Here is a 20,826-nt window from a genome sequence, read left to right as displayed (position 1 = left end):
CAGAATACAGGACTCAATATTTCTGAGAGTGTTAAGTAGAAACTACTGCAGAGTTTAAATACGTTATGATTTATTGCTGTCCATTACAAGAACAGGTGATTACGGTATGTATATAGGTATAGATATGTGAATCGAATCCTATCAGTGTTCCTAGTGTAAATTTTGCTGATTGGGAAATCAGCAAATCAGCACCGACAATGACAGGGCTCCGGCACAGTGATGTGGCATCTGCCTTGATGCTGATGGTTAGAACCATGGTGGAGGTCATAAGACTGCAGCCCCACTGTGTAGCTCTTCAAAGCCTGAAAGTGGCTCAGATCATTTCTGCTACTGCTTCCTAATGGGATGCTCTCCTTTGGTGCTGTGTTTTCAGGATGCCTAGTGGAGAGGTCAGAGGAAGCCTTATTGCTGTCCTTGTGCAAACTGGTAGCCCAGATTAATTTAAATGTTTTCCGATTTTGATCAGAAGACTTTCAATAGTCAGCCGGTTCGGGCAGTCATTGATCGATTCTGACACAGACCTCTGGGTAGATAGGTCATAGCAGAGTAATCTGCTTTTGCATTTGACAATTAACAACTGATGCTGATATTAGTAATGATAACAGGACACAGTTAGATGCATAATTGACTTTCAAAAGTGGATCGTTTCGTAGCTTTATAGCTCAAGTACAATTAGGTCCGCAATTAAGAAATAAGCATGCTGACATCATCCAGTAGCAAAATGCGTATTTAAAAGGAGAAATGGGTAACCAAGAACTGGGGGGAGGGGTTGAGAGAATTCTTTTGAAGTTGAGGACACTAAGAGAAAATATCTTAGCTGTTTTCAAATATCTCAAAGTTCATAATTTAGACCAGGAAAAGGGAATGCACAGTGTTGCTCCAAGGGCCAGATGTTACAGGAAGGACATTCTGCATCAATGGGAGGAAGACCTTGCTCATCAGCATCTGTCCAATCATGAGACAGACATCTTATAAAATTGTGTCTCATTACTGAAAATATTAAAGTCAAGGACGGATGGCCACGTCACTGGGTACTGCAGCAGGGGTTTTGAAATTACCAGTGAGCCTGTACTAGATGGACTTCAAGGTCCCTTTATCTCCCATATTCTGCAAGTTCAGAGATAAGTACTGACTTTCTTCCTGTGCTCTTTCTTCACGAGTCTGAAACCAGGGAAATAAATCATTCTCAACCATCTGGTGGCCTGCCTGGTTCCCTGACCCAATAATATTTTATGACATATTTCGAAACCTGTGAAAAATGATAGGGCAGAAATATAGCAACAACTGCACATTTTTTTTTGAAATATCCTTACCAGAGCTACAGTTAGATCTGGCACACAAACCCATGAATGTCCAATAATTAGAGCATATACACTTTAGTAAGATATAGGCTTGATAATTACACGTGCGACTATCTCTGACTCTTACTTTGATTTTGTATATCTGTGTACCCGAAATATTTTGTGATTGTCTTGAGTTCTTCCTTCAGTGTAGAATGTTGTGAACAAAATTCTCTCTGATAGCTTAAAAGAGTAGCAATATAGACATGTAGCAACAACAAGAAAAAGACAATTACAGAAGGAAGAAAAAACAGGTGGTAGTAAATGCTTTGAAGGCTTTGAACTCAGTACTAGAGTGAGACGTTATCGGTGGGGGCAGTCTATCATCACAGGTAGCATTTCAACTGAAACCAACTGGAGACAAGGACTCAACTGGGCAAAGTCTGTGAAGAGTGTTTTTTGGTTTAGGAAACCACAAGTATCAAGGTCTGGTCAATAATCACTGGCTTCCTGGTACACCATTCTTGAGAAGTGTCTGTGTAATCATGCCGTCAAATGCTGCCTGGTAGACTTGACCTCAGTCAAGCTTCAAACTCAGACTTGAAGCTGGTGAGATTTCGCATGCTGCATGTCTCCTTGTCAGAGCTGACGTTGGTGAGATTCACCATGCTGCATGGCACCTTTTCCCCACTATAAGTCTGCAATGTTTAGGCTTGGCCTGGAGAAAACAAACGAGAGGAGCAGAAAATACATGAAGGATGTTAGAAAGTTTCACAGCGCTGGGATCCCAGACCTGCTGCCGTGGGTGTGGGCTTTTCTTGGAAGAACTACAAATTGCACCATCAAACAAACTCGCTTTCAGTACCTTGTGTGCCTTTTGCCGCGGAGCAGTAGCCAAAGCTGCCATCGAAACTTTCAGGGGCTTCGTTAGGGAGAATAACTGTTGTCTTCATCTCAGAAGGGCAGCAATCAGGCCCTTCAAGGGAACCCAAAGGCTCTCGAGCTCCATCGCGAGAAAAACAGATGACGCCAACCAGGCTCATAGCAGCCCTACCTCAGACGGATCCACTCAAATTGTAAAGCAAAGATGGACTGAAAGTCAAGCGAAACATGTCTATGTCTTGTAGTTAAAGGAGAGATGATTGCTAAAATACACTGACTATTTTTCATGAATAATAATGTTCTCAGTGATGCAGTGCTGTGTGTAAGACAGTACAGAGCGAGACCCTTCACGTGGCAGGGTGCCTTTGGGACATTTTCCCTCTAAACCCTTAGACTTTCTACATTTCATGTGTTGGGTATGAATCTCAAATAGTCAATGATTTTTCTCCCTGGCAATTACGTTGCTATAAACCATGTACAACTTTAGAACAGTGGTTCTCAACCTGTGTGTCACTACCTCCTTGGGGTCAAACTACCCTTCACAAGGGTCGCAGAGCAGATATCCTGTCTATCAGACATTTACATTATAATTCCTAACAGTAGCAGAATTGCAGTTATGAAGCAGCAACAAAATAATTTTATTGTTGTGGGGGTCACAAAAACATGAGAAACTGTATTAAAGGGTCACAGCGTTAGGAAGGTTGAGAACCACTGCTTTACATAGTAGTTTATTTCTTCTCCCACTACCACCTATGAAGAAAGGAAGTCAGAAAGGGCAGCAAGTGAGCAAGTGAAGGTGTGCACCGCTTTTTCTGTTCCTCGGCCTTCAGGACACAGAGAACATGCCAAAGACTATTGTGTATAGATAGGCAAATCCAATATGGACCAGGGACCAGGAACCACGGCTTAATGAAGGAGCAGGTGAGCATCACTTAATGGAAAGTTACTAAAAGGAAACCTTAGGAGCAAGGGAGATTGGAGCTACCAGGAGCCAATAGAATTCTTGCTGATGGCAGACCAATGCGATCAGACTTTCATAAGGGGGTAGGGGGTGAAGGATGAGATATGAAGAATGGGGGAACTCTATGAACAGAAGAATTCTTGCTAAAATCGGGGCATACAGGCAGGCATGGAGTAGTGGGAAAGAACTAAGAATAACCTAGAATTTGGTCAGCAGTGCTCTCTGAAGTCTTCTTATCTCATGTAGAGTACTGGTTGATATGTGGGTTGATTATAATGATTTCCCGCGGTTCATCATCACTGAGTTGCTGTGTGGTTCTGCTCTGTTCTTGCTGATCTCTTTTGTATTCTTCTGAACTTGAAGGATAATTATTACACCGTTTCTTATTTTTGGTTTTTTGTTTGTTTGTTTGTTTTCCTGAGCACTGTCCCTACCCTCGCTGCTGTTCGTTAACAACCCCCTCCTGTTAACACTGTCGGCCAATTCTAACGATCAGTATTTTCTGTGTATGGAAACATTTTTCAGACATGACATCCTGTTCTAATTTTTCCTCATTTCTGAACTGAGATGGAAATACAGGGTCTAGAAAATGAAGTAAGATTCAGATCCTCTTGAAGGAGGGCACAAAAGGGAGCTGGTATGGACGAGACGATCCTTAGTTGCCATTGTCTTTGTACTCCAGTTGTGCAGTGGGGGGAACACATGGCGTTGGTGGTATTTCGTGGGTCTTTCAGTCTAAAGGGTAAGTAGCTGTTATCCACGTGAAGAAAGCATTTGATTGGCAAGTGGCAGAAGAGGCCTTTTCCAGCCAAGTCCTGGTACACAGTTAGAACTGACAGCACGGGAAGAGAATGGGCTGTCAGCGTGGTGCACAGAGCAGCGGCTGTTATGAATAGCCTCGTAAGTTCTGCTAACACACAGATCTTACACTCAAGTCTGTAATTGCCTAGTCAAAAGGCAAGCATGCTCACAAATTTAAGGCATTCCCGTGAAAGGGAAAGTTAGGACAAAGTAGTTGTGGGAGACTGATTTATTAATAATGAATCTCCACTGCCAGATAAACACTCAGAGAGCCCCCCTGCCCAGATGGTAAACGGTAGGCGGCTTTTCAGGCTCAGTGGTTATTTAGATGGAATTTCCCCAAGAAGTTTCTTTCTCGGGGTTCTTTATATAAGCTCAGATATCTTCTATCCTTCTTTTCTTCTGACTTCATTATCTCTCTCTAAACTGTCAGCAGGATCAGGTTGACTCTGGCTTGGGGTGTTGCCTGTTTTATCAAAGCCCCTTGGAGGACCAGTTTGGGTTGTTTGTGGCTGGTGGGGCCCAGGGAAGGGCTTTTATCTGCAGGCTTCACTTGATCTAATCTGGCCTGGAAATGCTCTGGCAGTTTTGCTGCAGGTATACAAATGCATTGTTCTTTTCTTTCTGCTGTCTTTCTTGACAGAGTTCAATGGGGAGTTTCCTGTTCCTTCTTCACTGTTCAAAAAGACCACTTTCCTCCTCTGCTTTATTAGTACAGACTAACAATGTTTGCCTGCAGACTGTAGTGCCATCAAAAGCCTTTATTGTATTTTGGCCCCCCAAAAGTATGTTACACAGCAATAACTTCAGATTGTCCTTAAAAATCATAACGCTAGTGTTGTAAAGAAGGGGATGAGGCAGGCAATTAAGGTGAAGGTCAGGCCTTGAGGCAGGAAAATTAGGTAGGAGATTGGTGGATAATTCGTGTGATTACAAGGGCTAGGATTCAGTGTAAGGCATTGAGAATGAACTGGAGCAAACAATTGTGAAAGGCACTTCAAATCAAAAGCAGAAAGGATAGGTACAGACTGGGGGTCACGGCAGCGAAGCGGCAAGCCTGCTGGCTTTGATTTGGATCCTGGAGAGAGGAACCCTGTACTGAAGGGGTGAGGTGATTAGGTTCTATCAGTCCCATTGTTGAAATGCAGCATTGAAAGCTGTGGTGAGGTACAGGTTGATGCAGAAACCCAGGAGACAATAAGGAGTTCAGGAGGCAGAACTCAGTTAGAGATGTGGATTTTGTGGGTGTAAATTAAAAAAAGACTGCTTCAATAGCTTGGATGAGGTAGGAGTTGGTTTCTCTTTCCTGGAGAAGCCTGCTGCTTTGGGCTGCCAGTCAGCTTTGTGGTCAAGTTTGTTCAGGGGCCAGTTGTGATGTAACCTTGCCATCTTAGGTTCCTGTCTTTCAGAGTTACTCCTACTTTCTTCAAGGGCCCTGAGCAGAAGGAAAGGATGCAAAATGGGATCATAGCCTATTCTAGAAAAGCCTGGGTGCATTTGTGGATTGGTTGCCCTTAGCCAAGGGTTACGAAGTACAATACTGTTTCCTCAGCCAAGCAAAGGGTCAGGGCTGACATTGCTATAACGCAGCTTAACACTTACTTAAGAGAACTTTTACACAAGAAGTTACCCTAAGCAAGGAAAACCCAAACTCCTAGAGAAGACTGCTGCCTGAAATCTAATGAATGAAGAGTGGAATAGTGGAAAACATGTCCACAGAGGGATATGAGCTAGTGATGATCAGCCAGGGAGGGAGAATGTTAGCAAGACCATTTCAGATTTGTTCTTCTGTCTCTTTCTCGTATTCCCTGGCACCTCAGTGTGGAGCTGGACAGCCATCACTGGCTTTCTGATGTGGGATTCCCCTCTGTATACTGTGAATACCATTGGTTAATAAAGGACTGCTTTGAGTTGTAGCAGAGCAGAATATAGCTAGGCAGGGAAAACTAAATGGAATGCTGGGAGAAAGGAGGCGGGGTCAGAGAGAAGCCATGTAGTTCTCAGGAGACAGATGCTGGGAACTTTACTTGGTAAACCACATGGCGATACACAGATTAATGGAGATGGATTAAATTCATGTCTAAGAGTTAGTCAATAAGAAGCTAGAGCTAATGGGCCAAGCAGGGATTTGATTAATATAGTTCCTGTATGATTATTTTGGTTCTGGACAGTTGGGACGACTAAGTCGCCTGCTGCTACAGATTTCCACAGGGAGGAGATTAGAAAAGAAGTTTGTAGGTTTTATGGCTTGCTTCAGAGGACCAGAAGTCTAGTATCTCGCTGTACCTCACCTCGAGGGAAAGAAAGAGGGCAGGGGGCAGGAACTAGGAGAGCAGAAGTTCATGAGACCTTGTTTCTGCAGTGCCTTTTCATGTTCCGCCTAAAAACCCACTGCTACCTTTAGGGTAGGGGTGGGCAAATCCTGACGGACACACTGAGTTTTTCAAATAGACAAGCTTCCATGATGTTCTGAGTGAGGATGTTGCAGCCATCGCCTCTTTAAAGTCCTAGGACTTTTCTCTCAGTATTATCAGCGTTTTGTGGAAAAACAGCTCAGCAAGAGATCAGTTGATTTGGTCTCGGGTTGTCAGGCTGCGAGTGACCAAACTTGAGTCTGCTTGCTCCAGGAGTCCAAGCTGATTTCTCAGGTGTTGAATGCATGACTAAGACGAAGTTGAATTTGTTAGAACTCCTCAGATTTCTTGTACGTTAGCTAAGACACGAACAGTTCAAAGATAAACAGAGATCCTCCGTACACCACTTGGCATGTAAAAAACACACCACTTCAATACATAGCGGTAGCTAATGATGCTAGTAACAGCAATGTATTAATGGGTTTATTGAATCAAATAGAAAAAGTAGTGATCTGCAATTAGGCTTTCAGCTCGCTGTGTGGCCCTCATTTTGCTCATCCTAAGAGAAAACTCTGCACCTCTGGCTATGTGATTTTATGCTGACTGAACTGGAGTTTTTACGTTATAGATTTTGATTTGCGCAGTTTTCCCTTTTTCCCCTTCCGGTAGTTGAACAGCAAGGGTGGACAAATCACGTTAGGTGGGGTCTACACATAAATCTTAGCCTGAGGCAGGAACGGGCCCTCCTCTGCTGTGAAAAGCTGGGTGTGCCCGCTGAGTTGTTAGACTCTGGTCTCTTTATATGCAGTTTTGGTTAAACAGCGAAATGTGCAGCAAGCGCGGTTTTTAAAACTTGGTAATGTTGTTTGTATTCCGTGGACATTGTGATGATTCATTGAGCTATGAGGATCCATCATACATCCAAAAACGATAAAATAACTTCTTCATTATGTTTCTTGGGCCTGGATAAACTTTTCTCTGTAGAGGTCAGAAAGTTTTGGTTTAGTGGATGCTGTCCAGGTTTTTTCTTTGAGGAAGCACTTATTTCCCTGTTGAGTTTAAGATTCTTAGTGAAGAATGTTTGACCATTGACCAATCTGTTAAACACCTATGAACTCATGAACTGTTATCATTCAGCTCTTGGATTCTAAAAAAAAAAAAAAGCTGAAGATTATATTTTTATACTGATAGTTACCACAGTCATTTCAAACTTGAGAGACATGCTTGTCATCAGAAATCAATCACAAAAATATCAATACTGCTATGCATATATTGGCACCTAGATCTTACTTATACTTTATCTTCATAACCCTTTCAAAGCCTGCCTGGCTTTCTGAGGTGGCCTGAGAATATGGAGTACTGAAAAGCCACTGGTGATCTTCCAATTTTAGAAATCATTTTGTAGATGGATCAGAGAATAATTTCAAGTGTATAATTTCCTCAAATGAAATGAGGCATCCTGACGTGCCTTCCGATAGATGGCAGGAAATGCAGAGATTCATGTGTTCCCCACCTCTCATAAATGTAGCCTTGTTATTTATGGCTAATAGTTGACCAGAATTTTAATACTACAGCAAAGAAAGTAGGTGAGCCAAGAAGACTTATTCATACCTTTGAATTATCTGAGGTTATTAGTGTAGGACTCACACGGCTCTATTTAAGATGACAACGTATTCAAGTAATGTCAACTCAGAATTTTTTAACTGCAAATAATCAAATAAATGAAATTCAGTTCTTTCCTATGGTGAGAAAAATGAAACCCATCTTTGTCTACCATTTGTATTCCTTGCTCGAAAGAAGTTTGGGTTTATCATTATACATCTATGAACAGGGACAGACCCTGCAAGCGAATACCCCAATTGTTTTGTCTAGACCTAGTGTCCCGCTTTTCAACAATTCAGTTTTCCACTGGAAAACTAAATGATCTTTCAGTGACTCCAAATAAGTTCAGGGTTGTATTACGATTTAATTACTCCGAGAGGGGTGGTGCAAAACCAAAAGTGAATGCTGGAGCTATTTCTGTGACAAATTTAGAGAGAAAAAAAGGAGAGAAAAATGACCGCACATTGAGGAATGTTGGCTTGGAACGTTAATCTGTGCATCTAATTTTAAGAGCTTCTGGAAATGATTCACTGATGTTCAGCATAATGTTTATTATCCTGCAAGATAAAAAAGATTGTTCTGAGTCATCAGAGACGTGTTAAATTGTGTGCACCTTGGAGAAATCTGTGCTGTTATTTATATGCTCATACCTTGTGCCTTTTATTAAATAAAGGATCTAATACAGAGTATAAGATGCAGTGTATTAATAATAATGAAATATAAATAGAATTGAAAAGTCAAGGTGAAGGAAGAGGGAAAAACAAGCAGACATGCTCACCAGTTGCTTGCTGTCCTTGAGCATCCTGCTGCCTCTGAGCTTTCTGACAGACCCTGATTATGCTTTTCTGCACAATCGGGATGCTGGGAGAGTTAATACTCTAAGTTCTCAAAGGCAGGACAATTCTGAAGTACTATTTCACAAGTGGGATTTTATGTGTACCGCTTATAATGTGTCTAGAAAAGTATCTTCAAGATTATTTTAACCAGTTTAGAGATGTATTTTCTTCTGTATAATTCAAAACCTCTCAGCAAAATACCTTAGTGGGATGTAATACATAGAAGCCCAGGTTAGGATATTGCACATTGGCAGAATTTGGTAATCTAGTTTGCTGGTACATAGAGATTCCACTTCATTGTGTTTCATTGGAATACTCCATGGGTAATATTTCTAAGAAGCTTTTGATAAAGAAAATGTAATATAATCTTATATGGGGCAAGCTTAAGGGACTAAAATTGTGTAATGTTTGAAGGGTGAACAAAACGAAGTGATAAGGTAGACACACCAATGGAAAAGTAGAAGACTCCAGTAGGATCTCTTCTCTGGGTAAATTATGTTCTCACCGCAGAGAAGACATCAAGTCTTTTCATGGCCTCCTGGAGTAGAAGGAAATACACCCTGTCTCGTCGCACAAAAATACAAACTCATGTTAGACATTCTGAGTGAACAAAAGGTTATTTCTCACCTGGATGCAAACTCACTCATAATAGCCTTGCTTTTCTTAAAATTTTATGGCATTTTCTAGGTTTTCTCCAAGTTAAGAAGTTTTATCATTTTCAATGTAACACTGACACAAAGAGTATAATCCAGAAAAAGATCACTAAGGGACCTGGCAGTGGTAGCATACAGCTTTAATCGTAGCACTTGGGAGAGGGAGGCAGAGGCAGGAGGATCTCTGTGAGTTTGAGGCCAGCCTGGTCTACAGAGTAAGTTCCAGAACAGCTACGGCTACACAGAGAAACCTTGTCTTGAAAATTAACCAACCAACCAACCAAACAAACAAATACCACCTTCCCCACAACCAATAACAATAACAAAAACGTCAACTGATTACTAGGAGCTAGGGATGTGTGTTTGGAACGCTAGAAGGAACTAGGTATATGCATTAAGGGTTAAAGCGAAGCAACGTTGACCCTGTTGTATGGAAAAGGATGGACTGAGCACAGAATCAGGACCAACTCACACTGTTAGAAAGACACTTCCGGTGCAGAAGTGACAGGTAAGAGCTAGGTGTGTGGGGTGCTTAGCTCAGTCCAAAGAGCGCATATGAAGCAGGCAGGAATCCTTGGATTTGGTCCCCAGCATCACATAAATCAAGTGTGGTGCACACAGCCCTAATTTCAGGAAGTAGAGGCTATTCTCAGCTACATAGTGAATTAATTTGAGGCTAGTCTGGTATGTCTGAGATGCAGTCAGAAGAAGGATCAGTGTGGATAAGACTCACTCATGAGACAGGGAATCTTGTTAGATGGGCGACTTCATGATTCCCTTAAAGCATTGTTTCTGCTATGCAAGTGAGCCTTTCTTCTTTCCTTGCATATCCTGTAATTATTTTTTCTTTCCTTCTTACCTCCATCCCTTCTCTCCATCCTTCCTACCTTCATTCCTCTTCTCTTTCCATATAACTTTCCTTTTTCCTTTTTCCTTGCTTTCCATCCTTCCAAGTGGACATTTCGGATAATTTAAGAAACCTCCATCCTGAGCCATAAATGTTTAAAGTTTCTTGTGGTTGCTTGTTAACCTATTGAGTTTTTTGACACTAATTTTGTAAGGTCTGTGTTATTATACATACATACATACATATGTATATGTATACATATATTTATATATTTGTTATGAATGGCCTTTGAAGTCCCTGCTCAGATAAGTTGGTGTCAGTTAATGAATAAACAGAGATTTCCTGAGGTGATTAGATTCAACAAGTCTCCTAGCCTTACTTACCCCTAGCCAGTAAGCATCTTAGTCTCAAAGACTCACAGATTCTCAAGGTCATGGAGAAGTGAGATCTTAGGGCCTTCTAAGGTCTTTATCAAGTTCATGTCCAACCTTGGGCAGGTGTGTAACTGTTCAGATCCTAGAATGTAGACAGATGTTCTTCCAAGCACACTATGGACTCATCATTCTCCAGCTGTGAGATCTCTTAAGCATTTGTTTGGTCCTCCCCCCAAAATGTACAAATGTCAACCAACCTGTCGAGCAGCCTTTGTGACCAGCAGACACTCTTGTCTTTGGTGGACACTTTCAGGGGCAAAACTGATGCAGTGAGTGGACTCTAGGGTCACATGACAGCCTAGAGTTCCAGGGAATCACGAGATCTGAAAAATAATGGCAATTCTCATTAGGAATTAGGCTTTTAAAAGGCATCCCCATCCTGCTCTCTTGTGCCCAGCATCCACCATGGTTGTAGGCTGCTGGTTTTCAAGACCATTGCAGAGTTAAGAAGACAGATAGAACAAGGGACAGCCAAATGCCACAAAGCTTTTTGTCTTTTCTTGAAAGCCCAGTCCTTTCTGGAACAAATGCTGCTCACATTGCTGCAAACCTCTGGCTAATTCCTAGAGCTCTGAAACAGCCGAATCTGACTGGTTCTTCTCGGCTGTCATTGCTTGTGTGGAAGACACTATTCAGATGTCTTACTGGGCCACTTTGCTGATGTTACTAATTTTCAGCCATGCTTTCAAAAACACGGATAGGAAACCTACTGACTCCCAAGATTTACCTTACTCTAGAACAGTATATATCACTCATGTATCTCCTTCCCAGGGAATCCTGGATAATACAATTTACTGTGCCCTTTAAAGGCTAGATTTGATATTGAAAAATATCAACACTGACTTTCCATAACTTGCCAAAATATGAAGCCAATGGATTGTACCTGAGCAGCTTCTGTTATGCTTTACCTGCATATTTGAAAAGAAATATGACCTCTCCGATGAGCTTTCTGCCTAAAATGAATTATTTTAAAGGGAAGAGAGACTTGACACAAAAAGAAAAAGTATATAGGCAAAATTTAAGTTTCAGAGACTATTGAAGGAGTAAAAATGAAGTAATTGATATAATGCATTTCAAAGGATTGAGCCACCAGCGTGGATATTTTCCAAATGCTTTGCTTTTTAATGCATCATTAACTGAAGTCACTGTGCTGCACAATAGAGCTTTTGAACTCACCTTTTCCATTTAATTGAAAATTCAGATCCTTCAATGGTTCACCTTTCATTCTAAAACTCACTATTAACTAAATGTTAGAAGGCCCATACTAATTTTTTCCTGTGCATTGAAGACTCATATTTAAACCCCAATACATGAAACAGAGACAAAGATCAGCCCCCATCAACCAAGTCTGTTTTCTGTTCATTTCCTAAGAAACTGATAGAATATGACACATATTTTTTTTTCAGCAATAAAGGGAGGCATCTATCTATACTAACTTTCCATGTGTCTGAAACTAAAACTTTTGAATTTAAATGGTTTTGAAGAACTGTTTCTAAATTATATAAACTTTTGTCCCTCTGATGAGGAAGCCAGGTAGACATTTGGGTAGTGATTTCACTTTTCTGAAAAATATTGAAGAGCACTTTGGCTTTTACAGGCAGGGGTTAAGAAATCAGTTCAGGATTGTTTTGGCTACCCTGAGTTTTACTTTTTCAATATGAAGTTGAGTATTATTCTTTGGAGGTCTGTGAAGAAATTTTTTGGGAGTTTGATGGGCATTACATTGAATCTGTGGGTTGCTTTTGGTAAGATTGCCATTTTTCTATGTTAATTCTACTTACCTAGGAGCATAGGAGAACTTTCCATTTTCTGGTGGCTTATTCAATTTCTTTCTTCAAAGATTTAAAGTTCTTGTCATACAGCTCTTACCACAAGATATTTTATGCTATTTGTGGTTATTGTGAAGGGTGATATTTTTCTGATTTCTTCCTCAGCCCATTTATCATCTGTGTAAAGAAGGGCTACTGATTTTTTTTTTTTTTTGTGGACGTAGCTAACTTTCTTGGGTTGGAATTTTCCTTCTAGTACTTTGGGTAAGGCTGGGTTTGTGCCTAGGTATTGGTTAAATTTGGTTCCATCATGGAATATCTTGTTTGTCTATGGTTATTGCTAGTTTTACTGGGTATAGAAGTCTGGGCTGTCATCCATGGTCTCTTAATGTCTGGATAAAGCTTGGCCAGGACCTTCCGGCTTTCATTGTTTTCATTGAGAAATCAGGTGTAATTCTGATAATTCTGCCTTTATTTGTTTTTTGGCCATTTTCCTTTGCATCTCTTAATATTCTTCTTTATTTTGTATGTTTAATGTTTTGATTATTATGTGGTTGAGGGGATTTTCTTTCTTTCTTTTTTTTGATCCAATCTATTTGGTGTTCTGTAAGCTTCTTGTATCCTCCTATGCATATCTTTCTTTAGGTTGGGGAAGGTTTTTTTTTTTCCTATGATTTTGTTGAATCTATTTTCTGTGCTTTTTGGTTGGACTTCTTTTCCTTCTTCTATTACTATTATTTGGTCTTTTCATGGTATCCCATATTTCCTGGACATTTTGTGTAAAGTTTTTGTTAGAGTTAATGTTTTCTTTGACCAACGAGTCTATTTCCTCTATTGTATTCTCAGAACTTGAGATTCTCTCTTCCATCTATTGTATTATGTTGTTTATACTTGCATTTGTGGTTCCTGATCATTTTCTCATCATTTCCATTTCTATAATTCCCTCAGATTGTGTTCTCTTTATTGTCTCTCTTTCAGTTTTCAAGTTTTAAATTGTTTCCTTCATCTGATTTCTTTTTCTTGATTTTCTTCATGGGATTGGTTGATTTCTTCCAATTTTTTTATTTGTCTTTTCCTCCATTTCTTTGAGGGAATTTTAAATTTCCTCTTTAAGGGCCTCAAATATTCTCCTAAAGTCATTTTAGGTCATTTTCTTCTGCTTTATCTATTTGAGTGTTCAGGTCTTGATTTTGTAGGGCCACTAGTTCTGTTGGTGTCATATTTGCTCTTTTTTGGTGTTGAGTGTGTTCTTACCTTGTCTACCCATTGTTTCCTTTGATTGGTGTAGTTGGGGTTGTGACTCTGGTGATCAATCTTCCAAGTGTCAGAGGGTCTAAGACTCAGATGGTTATTCACCATGGTGCAGTCAGGCAGTCACCCCAGAGGTCACTCAGTGTTCGCAGAGATCACTCAGCACTCCCAGGGGTCACTTTGCAATACCTGGGGTCATTTGGCCCTGCTTCCATGGAGGTTGTTTATTTGGGGCTGCTTCCACTGAGATGCTGCCTTGGGCTTGCTCCAGCTGAGGTCACTGTCTCAGGCCTGCTCCCTTTGTGGTGACTCCCCTGTATCTGCCCCTATGGAGGTCATTGCCTTGGGCCTGCTCCAGAGGAAGTCACTGGCTCAAGCTGCTCCTGGGGAGGTGGCTGCTGCTGCTTCAGGCCTGCTTAGACTGAGGTAGCTGGCTCAGGCCTGTTCCCACAGATATCCCTGTCTTGGGCCTGCTCCTGCGGAGGTTCCTGGCTTGGGTCTGGTCCCGCAGAAGTCTCTGGCTTCAGTCTGCTTCCTCAGAGGTCCCTGACTTGTTGCTTGTCTGCAGAGGTCTCTGGCTCAGCTCTGCTCCCTCAGCAGTAGCTGCCTTGTACCTGCTCCTATGGAGGTTGTTGTCTCGGGCCTGCTCTGACTGAGGTTGCTGGCTCAGTTCTGTTCCCACAGATGTCCCTGACTCATGCCCAGTCACACAGAGGTCACTAAGATATCAATATTTGTTAGGGGACATAATGCTATGTTTTGGTATTTTCATAATCTTGTAAAATGTTGTCATTTACTTTCTGATGGCCATCAATCTTTTCATCTGCACGTAGTTGAGTTTTCTAATCTATAGCTCAACACAGAGCTCAAAATTAGTACCCCCTTTGCTCTATCTGTGTTCTAGACACAATTCTGAGTGTTTTTTTTTCATTAACCCTCCCAAAATCCAAACAAGTGATTCCTATTATTTGTTTCAAGGTAAGAATACTGAATGGCACAACATTGTTCCACATAAAGGTTATACATGATTATTTTAAAGTTGATTAGACTCTGATAGAATACCTTAGTAGAACTGTTTAAAATAGTGTTGAACCTTTTAAATTGTTTCGGTGATGTGTAGCTTGGTTTTCTACACATTATTTGTACATGTCAGTGAGTGTGCTCATCTCTCTTGCTGTGATAAGAAAGTCAGAGAGATACATGACTACAAGTTGATGTTAAATGTTGTAAATCCTTAAGCAGTTTAAATTTATTTTTGCTAAGATGGATAGCCCTTTGGCTTTTTTTTTAAAGAAGTTTTTATTACCAGGAAAAGGCAGTTATTGCAAAGTGTCTGGCGACTTTTATGGGATTTCTTATTGCTTTGAAGTAATGCTTTATTGGAGTGAAATTACCAACTAGTACTTTTGCAAATGGAAGAACTTCCTTCTGATAAGATATGAGAATGATAACCAATTCCATGTCTAGTTCTCATAGACACATGAATTCTTGGGCTGTGGTAAAGAATACAGGGAGGCCGGAATTTAAATATTTGTGAATTTCCTTTTGTTCAAGTGGCTGTCTTTATAAGGGTGAACACTACGTCACTTTTACTGGAAACCAAAAGCTTTCAAGGGTCTTAAGATGTATTCTTAAAATGATATCTCAGCTAGTCACCTTAATTTAAAATTAAATTCCCTTTAGCAGAGTGGATTACTTCTGAGCTGTGTTGACACAGGTCCCTGGAGACAAGGCACTGGTTTCTCAAGAAGATGACAATGAGTTCTTAGTCACAGAACTGTTTCTTTGTTTCTTTACTCTATTTTTCTATTTCATGATTTTTCTTTCTTCTACTTTTATTCACGCATGGGTACTGGGCTTACATCATTCTCACCCCACATTCACCTTCCTTCAACTCTTCCCATTCCCCTCTCCCACCCCTCTCAACTTTATAGCTTCATATTTAATTATTATTGTTATATAACAATATATGTATGAATACAACACAATAGGTCCATTTAGTACTGCCCAACCTTACCTGTGTTTAGTCCTGACCATTTTGGATTAGAGAATCTTTGAGAGCCTGTCTCTGGAGAATACAGATTTTCTCTTTCTTAGAAGCTGTTAATTGCTGATAGATCTTCATCTAAGAGTAGGGCTTTGTGAGCTTTCTCCCATTGGGATGCCAACTGATGCTGTCATTGTGCAGGTCTTTTTATTTTTATTTTTTTTGATTTTTGAGACAGGGTTTCTCCGTAGCTTTTTGGTTCCTGTCCTGAAACTAGCTCTTGTAGACCAGGCTGGCCTCGAACTCACAGAGATCTGCCTGCCTCTGCCTCTGCCTCCCGAGTGCTGGGATTGAAGGCGTGCGCCACCACCGCCAGGCTGTGCAGGTCTTTTAAGACACCATTTTGTTGAGATTTCGCAGGAGCAGCTCCCTGTAATGTGTAGATGACAAATACCTTGTAGCTGATGTTCTAGTCCTCCAAATCTCAAAACCTATCTACCTACCCCCTCTTCTAAGGTGTCTTCTGTGCCTTAGCTGCAGGGCTTGTGTTGTAGACGCATCAGTTGGGAATGAGCACTCTACAGTTATCTGCACTGTGACCAGTTGTTGATTTCTGTAATGGCTTCACGTTGCTGCAAAAAGAGCCTTTGGCTTGGGATGAGAGCAAACGAGGTCATGGGTCCTAGAGAACCTACGATTGTCATGTTCTTAACCCAATATAATCCCCAGGTGCTTTCTAAATACCTATTCTTAGAGTGGTACTTCTGTTTACCCTCCCCTTTCCTTTAGAATTCTTTCCAATTATATGATGCATCTTCTTGTTAGATTGTTTTCATAAAACTAGACACCAATGGTGACCTTGTTAACTTTTTTTCTCAAGTCAAATATCTGTGACCTGTACGGGAACTTAATTTCTATGTTTCACATCCATACCTGGAGGGAGAGATGTTACATCATGGCAATAACACCCCCACTAATACCCTTTGTGTGGTATACAGAGTTGGTGAGGAGCATAGCTCTACTCATTTGCATCATCATGTCTGAAAGCAGGCTGAGGAGATGCTTTCGATTCACAAGTGAGGCGTTACTATGGCTCAGCAGTGAATAAGAATAAGAATAACAAAAATACAATAACAATTTATTATTTTGAAATAATGTGGTTAAATCTAGATTGTGAGTCAGCCGATTTAGTTTTGAGCTAAATCTGGCGTGGTGCATTTTTGTGTATAGAACTTCATAACAGCACCCACCTCCATTTATTAGCTACTGTCAGTATCTGTTTCTGTATTGCAATGGCAGAAGAATGAAGTTGGAAAACAGACCATATAGGCTGCAAAGCTATAATACTCTAGTCCTTCACACATATACCATAGCTTCTTAACTGTGATTCTCCATCTCACATGGACTATTATAAAAATTTTGGCAACATTAAAGGGTTTCTGAACATGAAATGACCACGGGTTAATTCAAAACCAACTCTGTAATGAATTCACGGTCCTTCTAACAGTGTTTGTCCATGTCATATCTCGAGTCATAGGAGCTTTGGTATCAGGCATACTTGTGTACTTTGTACTGTGCTTGTGTTTGCTCATTCCATACAGTATCAACGGCATGGCCTAAAACAGGGCCGCTCAGGCATGTGACTATCATATACTACAAGCTGCAGTGCTTTTAACTGTATAGTCAAAGTTGCATGCTTTTATAGAAACAAATGATTAACCATGAAAAATACAATTTCCTATCACTGTTCTTCACCATGTAAAAATGATATCTTTGGATTCTACTGTACAAGAATTTGGTCTTTAAAATTATTTTTAGTGACTGGTTTTAGTTTATTGAAAATTATTAAATAAGTGTTGACTTGGGATTAAAATAGAATTTCCAACAGTTTCTGCAATGGTCCTACGCATACTCCTGCCACTATGAATTTTATTCAAAGCAGTATTCTTGGCATTGAAAATTAAATAAAAACATTGATCAACTCAGAAATACATGGTGAAGGATAAAGTACTACAATCTGAAATGTTTAACCAAGATTCAGTTCTTCATGTTAAAAGCAACAAACACACCCATTTTATATTATGCATAGTAAGTTTTAAAAACATTTATTTATTTGTGTGTCTGTCTGTGTACTCCCAAGAGTGTGTACAGGTGTACTAGCCTTTGCTTAACTACAAAAACCAGCAAAGAACATCTGGTACTCACTCTGCTGCTGTCTGCCGTTTAGCCAGGGTCTCTTCCTGAACCTGGGGCTAAGTGAGAAACTCTATCTATCCTCCTTTCTCACTTCCTTGAACCTGGAGGTCCAGGCACTCACAGGACTTCTGACTTGTTTCATGGGTGCTTGGATCGAACTCTGGTCATAATTGTGAAACAAGTGCTCTTAACAGCTGAGTTCCCTCTCCAGTCCTAAAGAACTGTTTTTAAAATACATTCCTTTATTATTTATTATCAGCAAATGTTTTATTTCTATAGCTATTTTATAAACCTATGTACCCAAGGTTTTATTAAAATTCTCAAGTGAAAAGCAGTTACCATTATAAAATAGTTAATAAGTTCTGCTCCAGATGCTGGGTTTTATTTAAGTCCATGTGTGTGGAAACAAAACAAAAGAAGACTGATTAGAATTAGTTAAGGGAGCTTTGCAAGGTGCGCATCACTCTCTATGGGTTGAGGCCACTAACTTAAAATTCAATAACTAACTGGTTTACAGTTTTTTAAAATCACTACTTTTGACAGTTTAACACAGACAACATGAAGCTGATTATGCTATTTCTTTTACAGGGCTGTGGAAAGAAAATGTATTCCTTTCTGAGAGGAACCAAACAATTGCAAGTGCTAAGGTTTCTGGGGATCTCCATTGGTGTGACGCAGATCCTGGCCATGATTCTCACCATTACTCTACTCTGGGCTCTATATTATGATCGAAGGGAGCCCGGGACAGACCAGATGCTGTCTCTGAAGAACGAGGCTTCCCAGCACCTACCATGCCACTCTGTGGAACTGTTAAAGCCAAGCCTTCCCAGGATCTTTGAGCACGCATCCGTGGCCAGCAGCTTCAGCACACACTTTGAGATGGAGGAACTATGAGGAATGCCAAAGAAGGAAGTCACGAAGTTGTGGCACTAGTGAGTTCCGGGTACACAGTTACCTGTTTCAAAAATTTTCAAACACAGGGATGTTCTTCAAAAGAATGTCTAAGCACATAATTTCTGCTCTTTCAAACAAAGAAACGTTTGCAGCAGGCTTTCAGATTGTCAGCCCCCCAGGTCAGGACACAGAGACTTATTAGTTATGAATGCTCGGCCTCATTATATGTTTCTGTCACTAGCTCTTATAATTTAATTTAAACTGTTTGACTCTTTCTCTTTCTTTCGTTCTGTATGTCCTACTTTTCCTGCTTCTTCTGTGGCTGACTGGCCCTGGGCATCTCCTTCTCTTTCTCTCTCCTTCTCTCTTCTCTTCTCTCTCAAGACTAGATTCCTCGGTTTATTCCCTCTGCCCACCAGTCTCGCCTATCCCTCCTCTGCCCCGCTATTTGCTCTTCAGCTTTTTATTAGATCAATCAGGTGCCTGAGGCAGACAAACCAACACATCTTTAATTGTTAAACAAATGGAGCACAAACCAATGTAACCCACCTTGACATGGTTAAAGTAGTCTAGAACAAAGGTTCCACATGTTAACTAACACACAGACAGTAACTGATGCCCTTGGAAACCCCGAGGATAGCTTTAAGAAGCACGGTGTGTGTTTTCTTTTTTTGTTTTTTGTTTTTTTTTTTTGGTTTTTTTTGAGCACAATGATGTTTGGAGGTGGCACGGTTTGGCCAGCCAGCATTTCTGCAGGCAGTCGTGGACATGACTCATTCATGGTGGCACTGGAGCTGCTATGAAGGGTACCTAACTTCTTCTGGCTAGCCTAGAAACTGTCAGCTGACTGCTAACATAGGAATTTAGACAGTACTAATGACCTTTATTACCTGATGATGTATTGCTTTGAGGATGATTCGATTACATATAAAAACCTTTCAAGATTGGTGACTACCTAAATACGGTTTTTGTTGGTTACTAAAATAATCTTATTAATAATACTTGCAAGAGCTAACACATTGTCTTAAACTTATCAGGGATATATATGTATATAAGTCTGTGCTGTGTCTGTATAATTCAGTAGATTTCAGTTCTTATAATGTTATGAATGGCAATGTTTGAAAATGACAAATTTGCCTTATATAGCATCATTACTTTTTGTCTTTTCCACCATTAGAGCTTCTAAATTCTGTCTTGGGTCTGTATTACATTCGTAACTGTTAATTTAAGTCCTTAACCACTAATTTTGGAAATTACCAGTGTGATACATAAGAATCATTGTAACTCTGGCTGCAGGAAGGATTAACTACGGAATTTACACATAGTTGATTCAGCAGAAATTCGGATGCTCTTTTCTCCCAAGTGGGGATTCTTCTCGGCAATAAACGCTTTGTCAAGGAGCTTATGTTTTCCTTTTGCAAAATAGAAGCAACAGTCTTGAAGTTGAGGTAATTTTACAGAGAAACAACATTATCTGCAGAGAGATGCTCATGGGACTCTCTGAACTAAGTGATAGATTAACTAGAGGGAATTTTTGCTTTTATTTCACCAATTAATACACCGTGGCAAATTACAAAGAATGTAATTTTTTTTTACGAAAGTAGAGGATATTTATTTGAAATGGGAAAAGTGCATTTTACTGTATTTTGTGTATTGTGTTTATTTCTTGGATTATGGAAAGAAAATTAACACAGGTGTCAATAAACATTTTCTAGAGCATGACGGTTTGTGCGTGTTTATTTCAAGACATGGTCTCACTATGTAGTGCTGTAATGGGTGCCCATTTTGATACAAAACAAGCACTTTTTATCAGTGAAGAGACTAGCAAGGAGAAGGAGGAGGATGAGAATGGTAGGAGCGGGCATGGGGAGAGGCCTGTAGGATTGGAACTGATCCAGCCCACAGTCCCAGGAGCATGCTTCTCAACATCCTCTGCCGTGCCACCACCATCTTTAGGGACCCCTGAGGTAGAAGTTTCAGTTTTGGTTGACGTGCACCCTTGAGGGAATACTTAAGTAGTCACCTAAAGATCAGCAACTGTAAGGAGGAACCACATAGCTGGATGAGGATGTCCTCCCC

The 20,826-nt window shown here is 40.4% G+C and overlaps 1 protein-coding gene across 2 annotated transcripts in view; it reads left to right on the top strand.

Moving 5' to 3' along the window:
- Window positions 1-20,466, top strand: part of Tspan12 (tetraspanin 12) — a 101,107-nt gene extending 80,641 nt beyond the window's left edge. For both annotated transcript variants that reach the window (XM_075953564.1, XM_075953563.1), the window contains exon 9: window positions 18,442-20,466. In XM_075953564.1, coding sequence (XP_075809679.1) covers window positions 18,442-18,747 — 306 coding nt within the window. In that variant the 3' untranslated portion in view covers window positions 18,748-20,466. The remainder of the gene's footprint in view (window positions 1-18,441) is intronic.
- The last annotated feature ends 360 nt before the right edge of the window (window positions 20,467-20,826 follow it).

Source organism: Microtus pennsylvanicus, chromosome 19 (assembly GCF_037038515.1).
Source record: "Microtus pennsylvanicus isolate mMicPen1 chromosome 19, mMicPen1.hap1, whole genome shotgun sequence".
Lineage (NCBI taxonomy): Eukaryota > Metazoa > Chordata > Mammalia > Rodentia > Cricetidae > Microtus > Microtus pennsylvanicus.
Note: the sequence above shows the minus strand (reverse complement) of the source record. Positions and strands in the feature narration are given on the sequence as shown.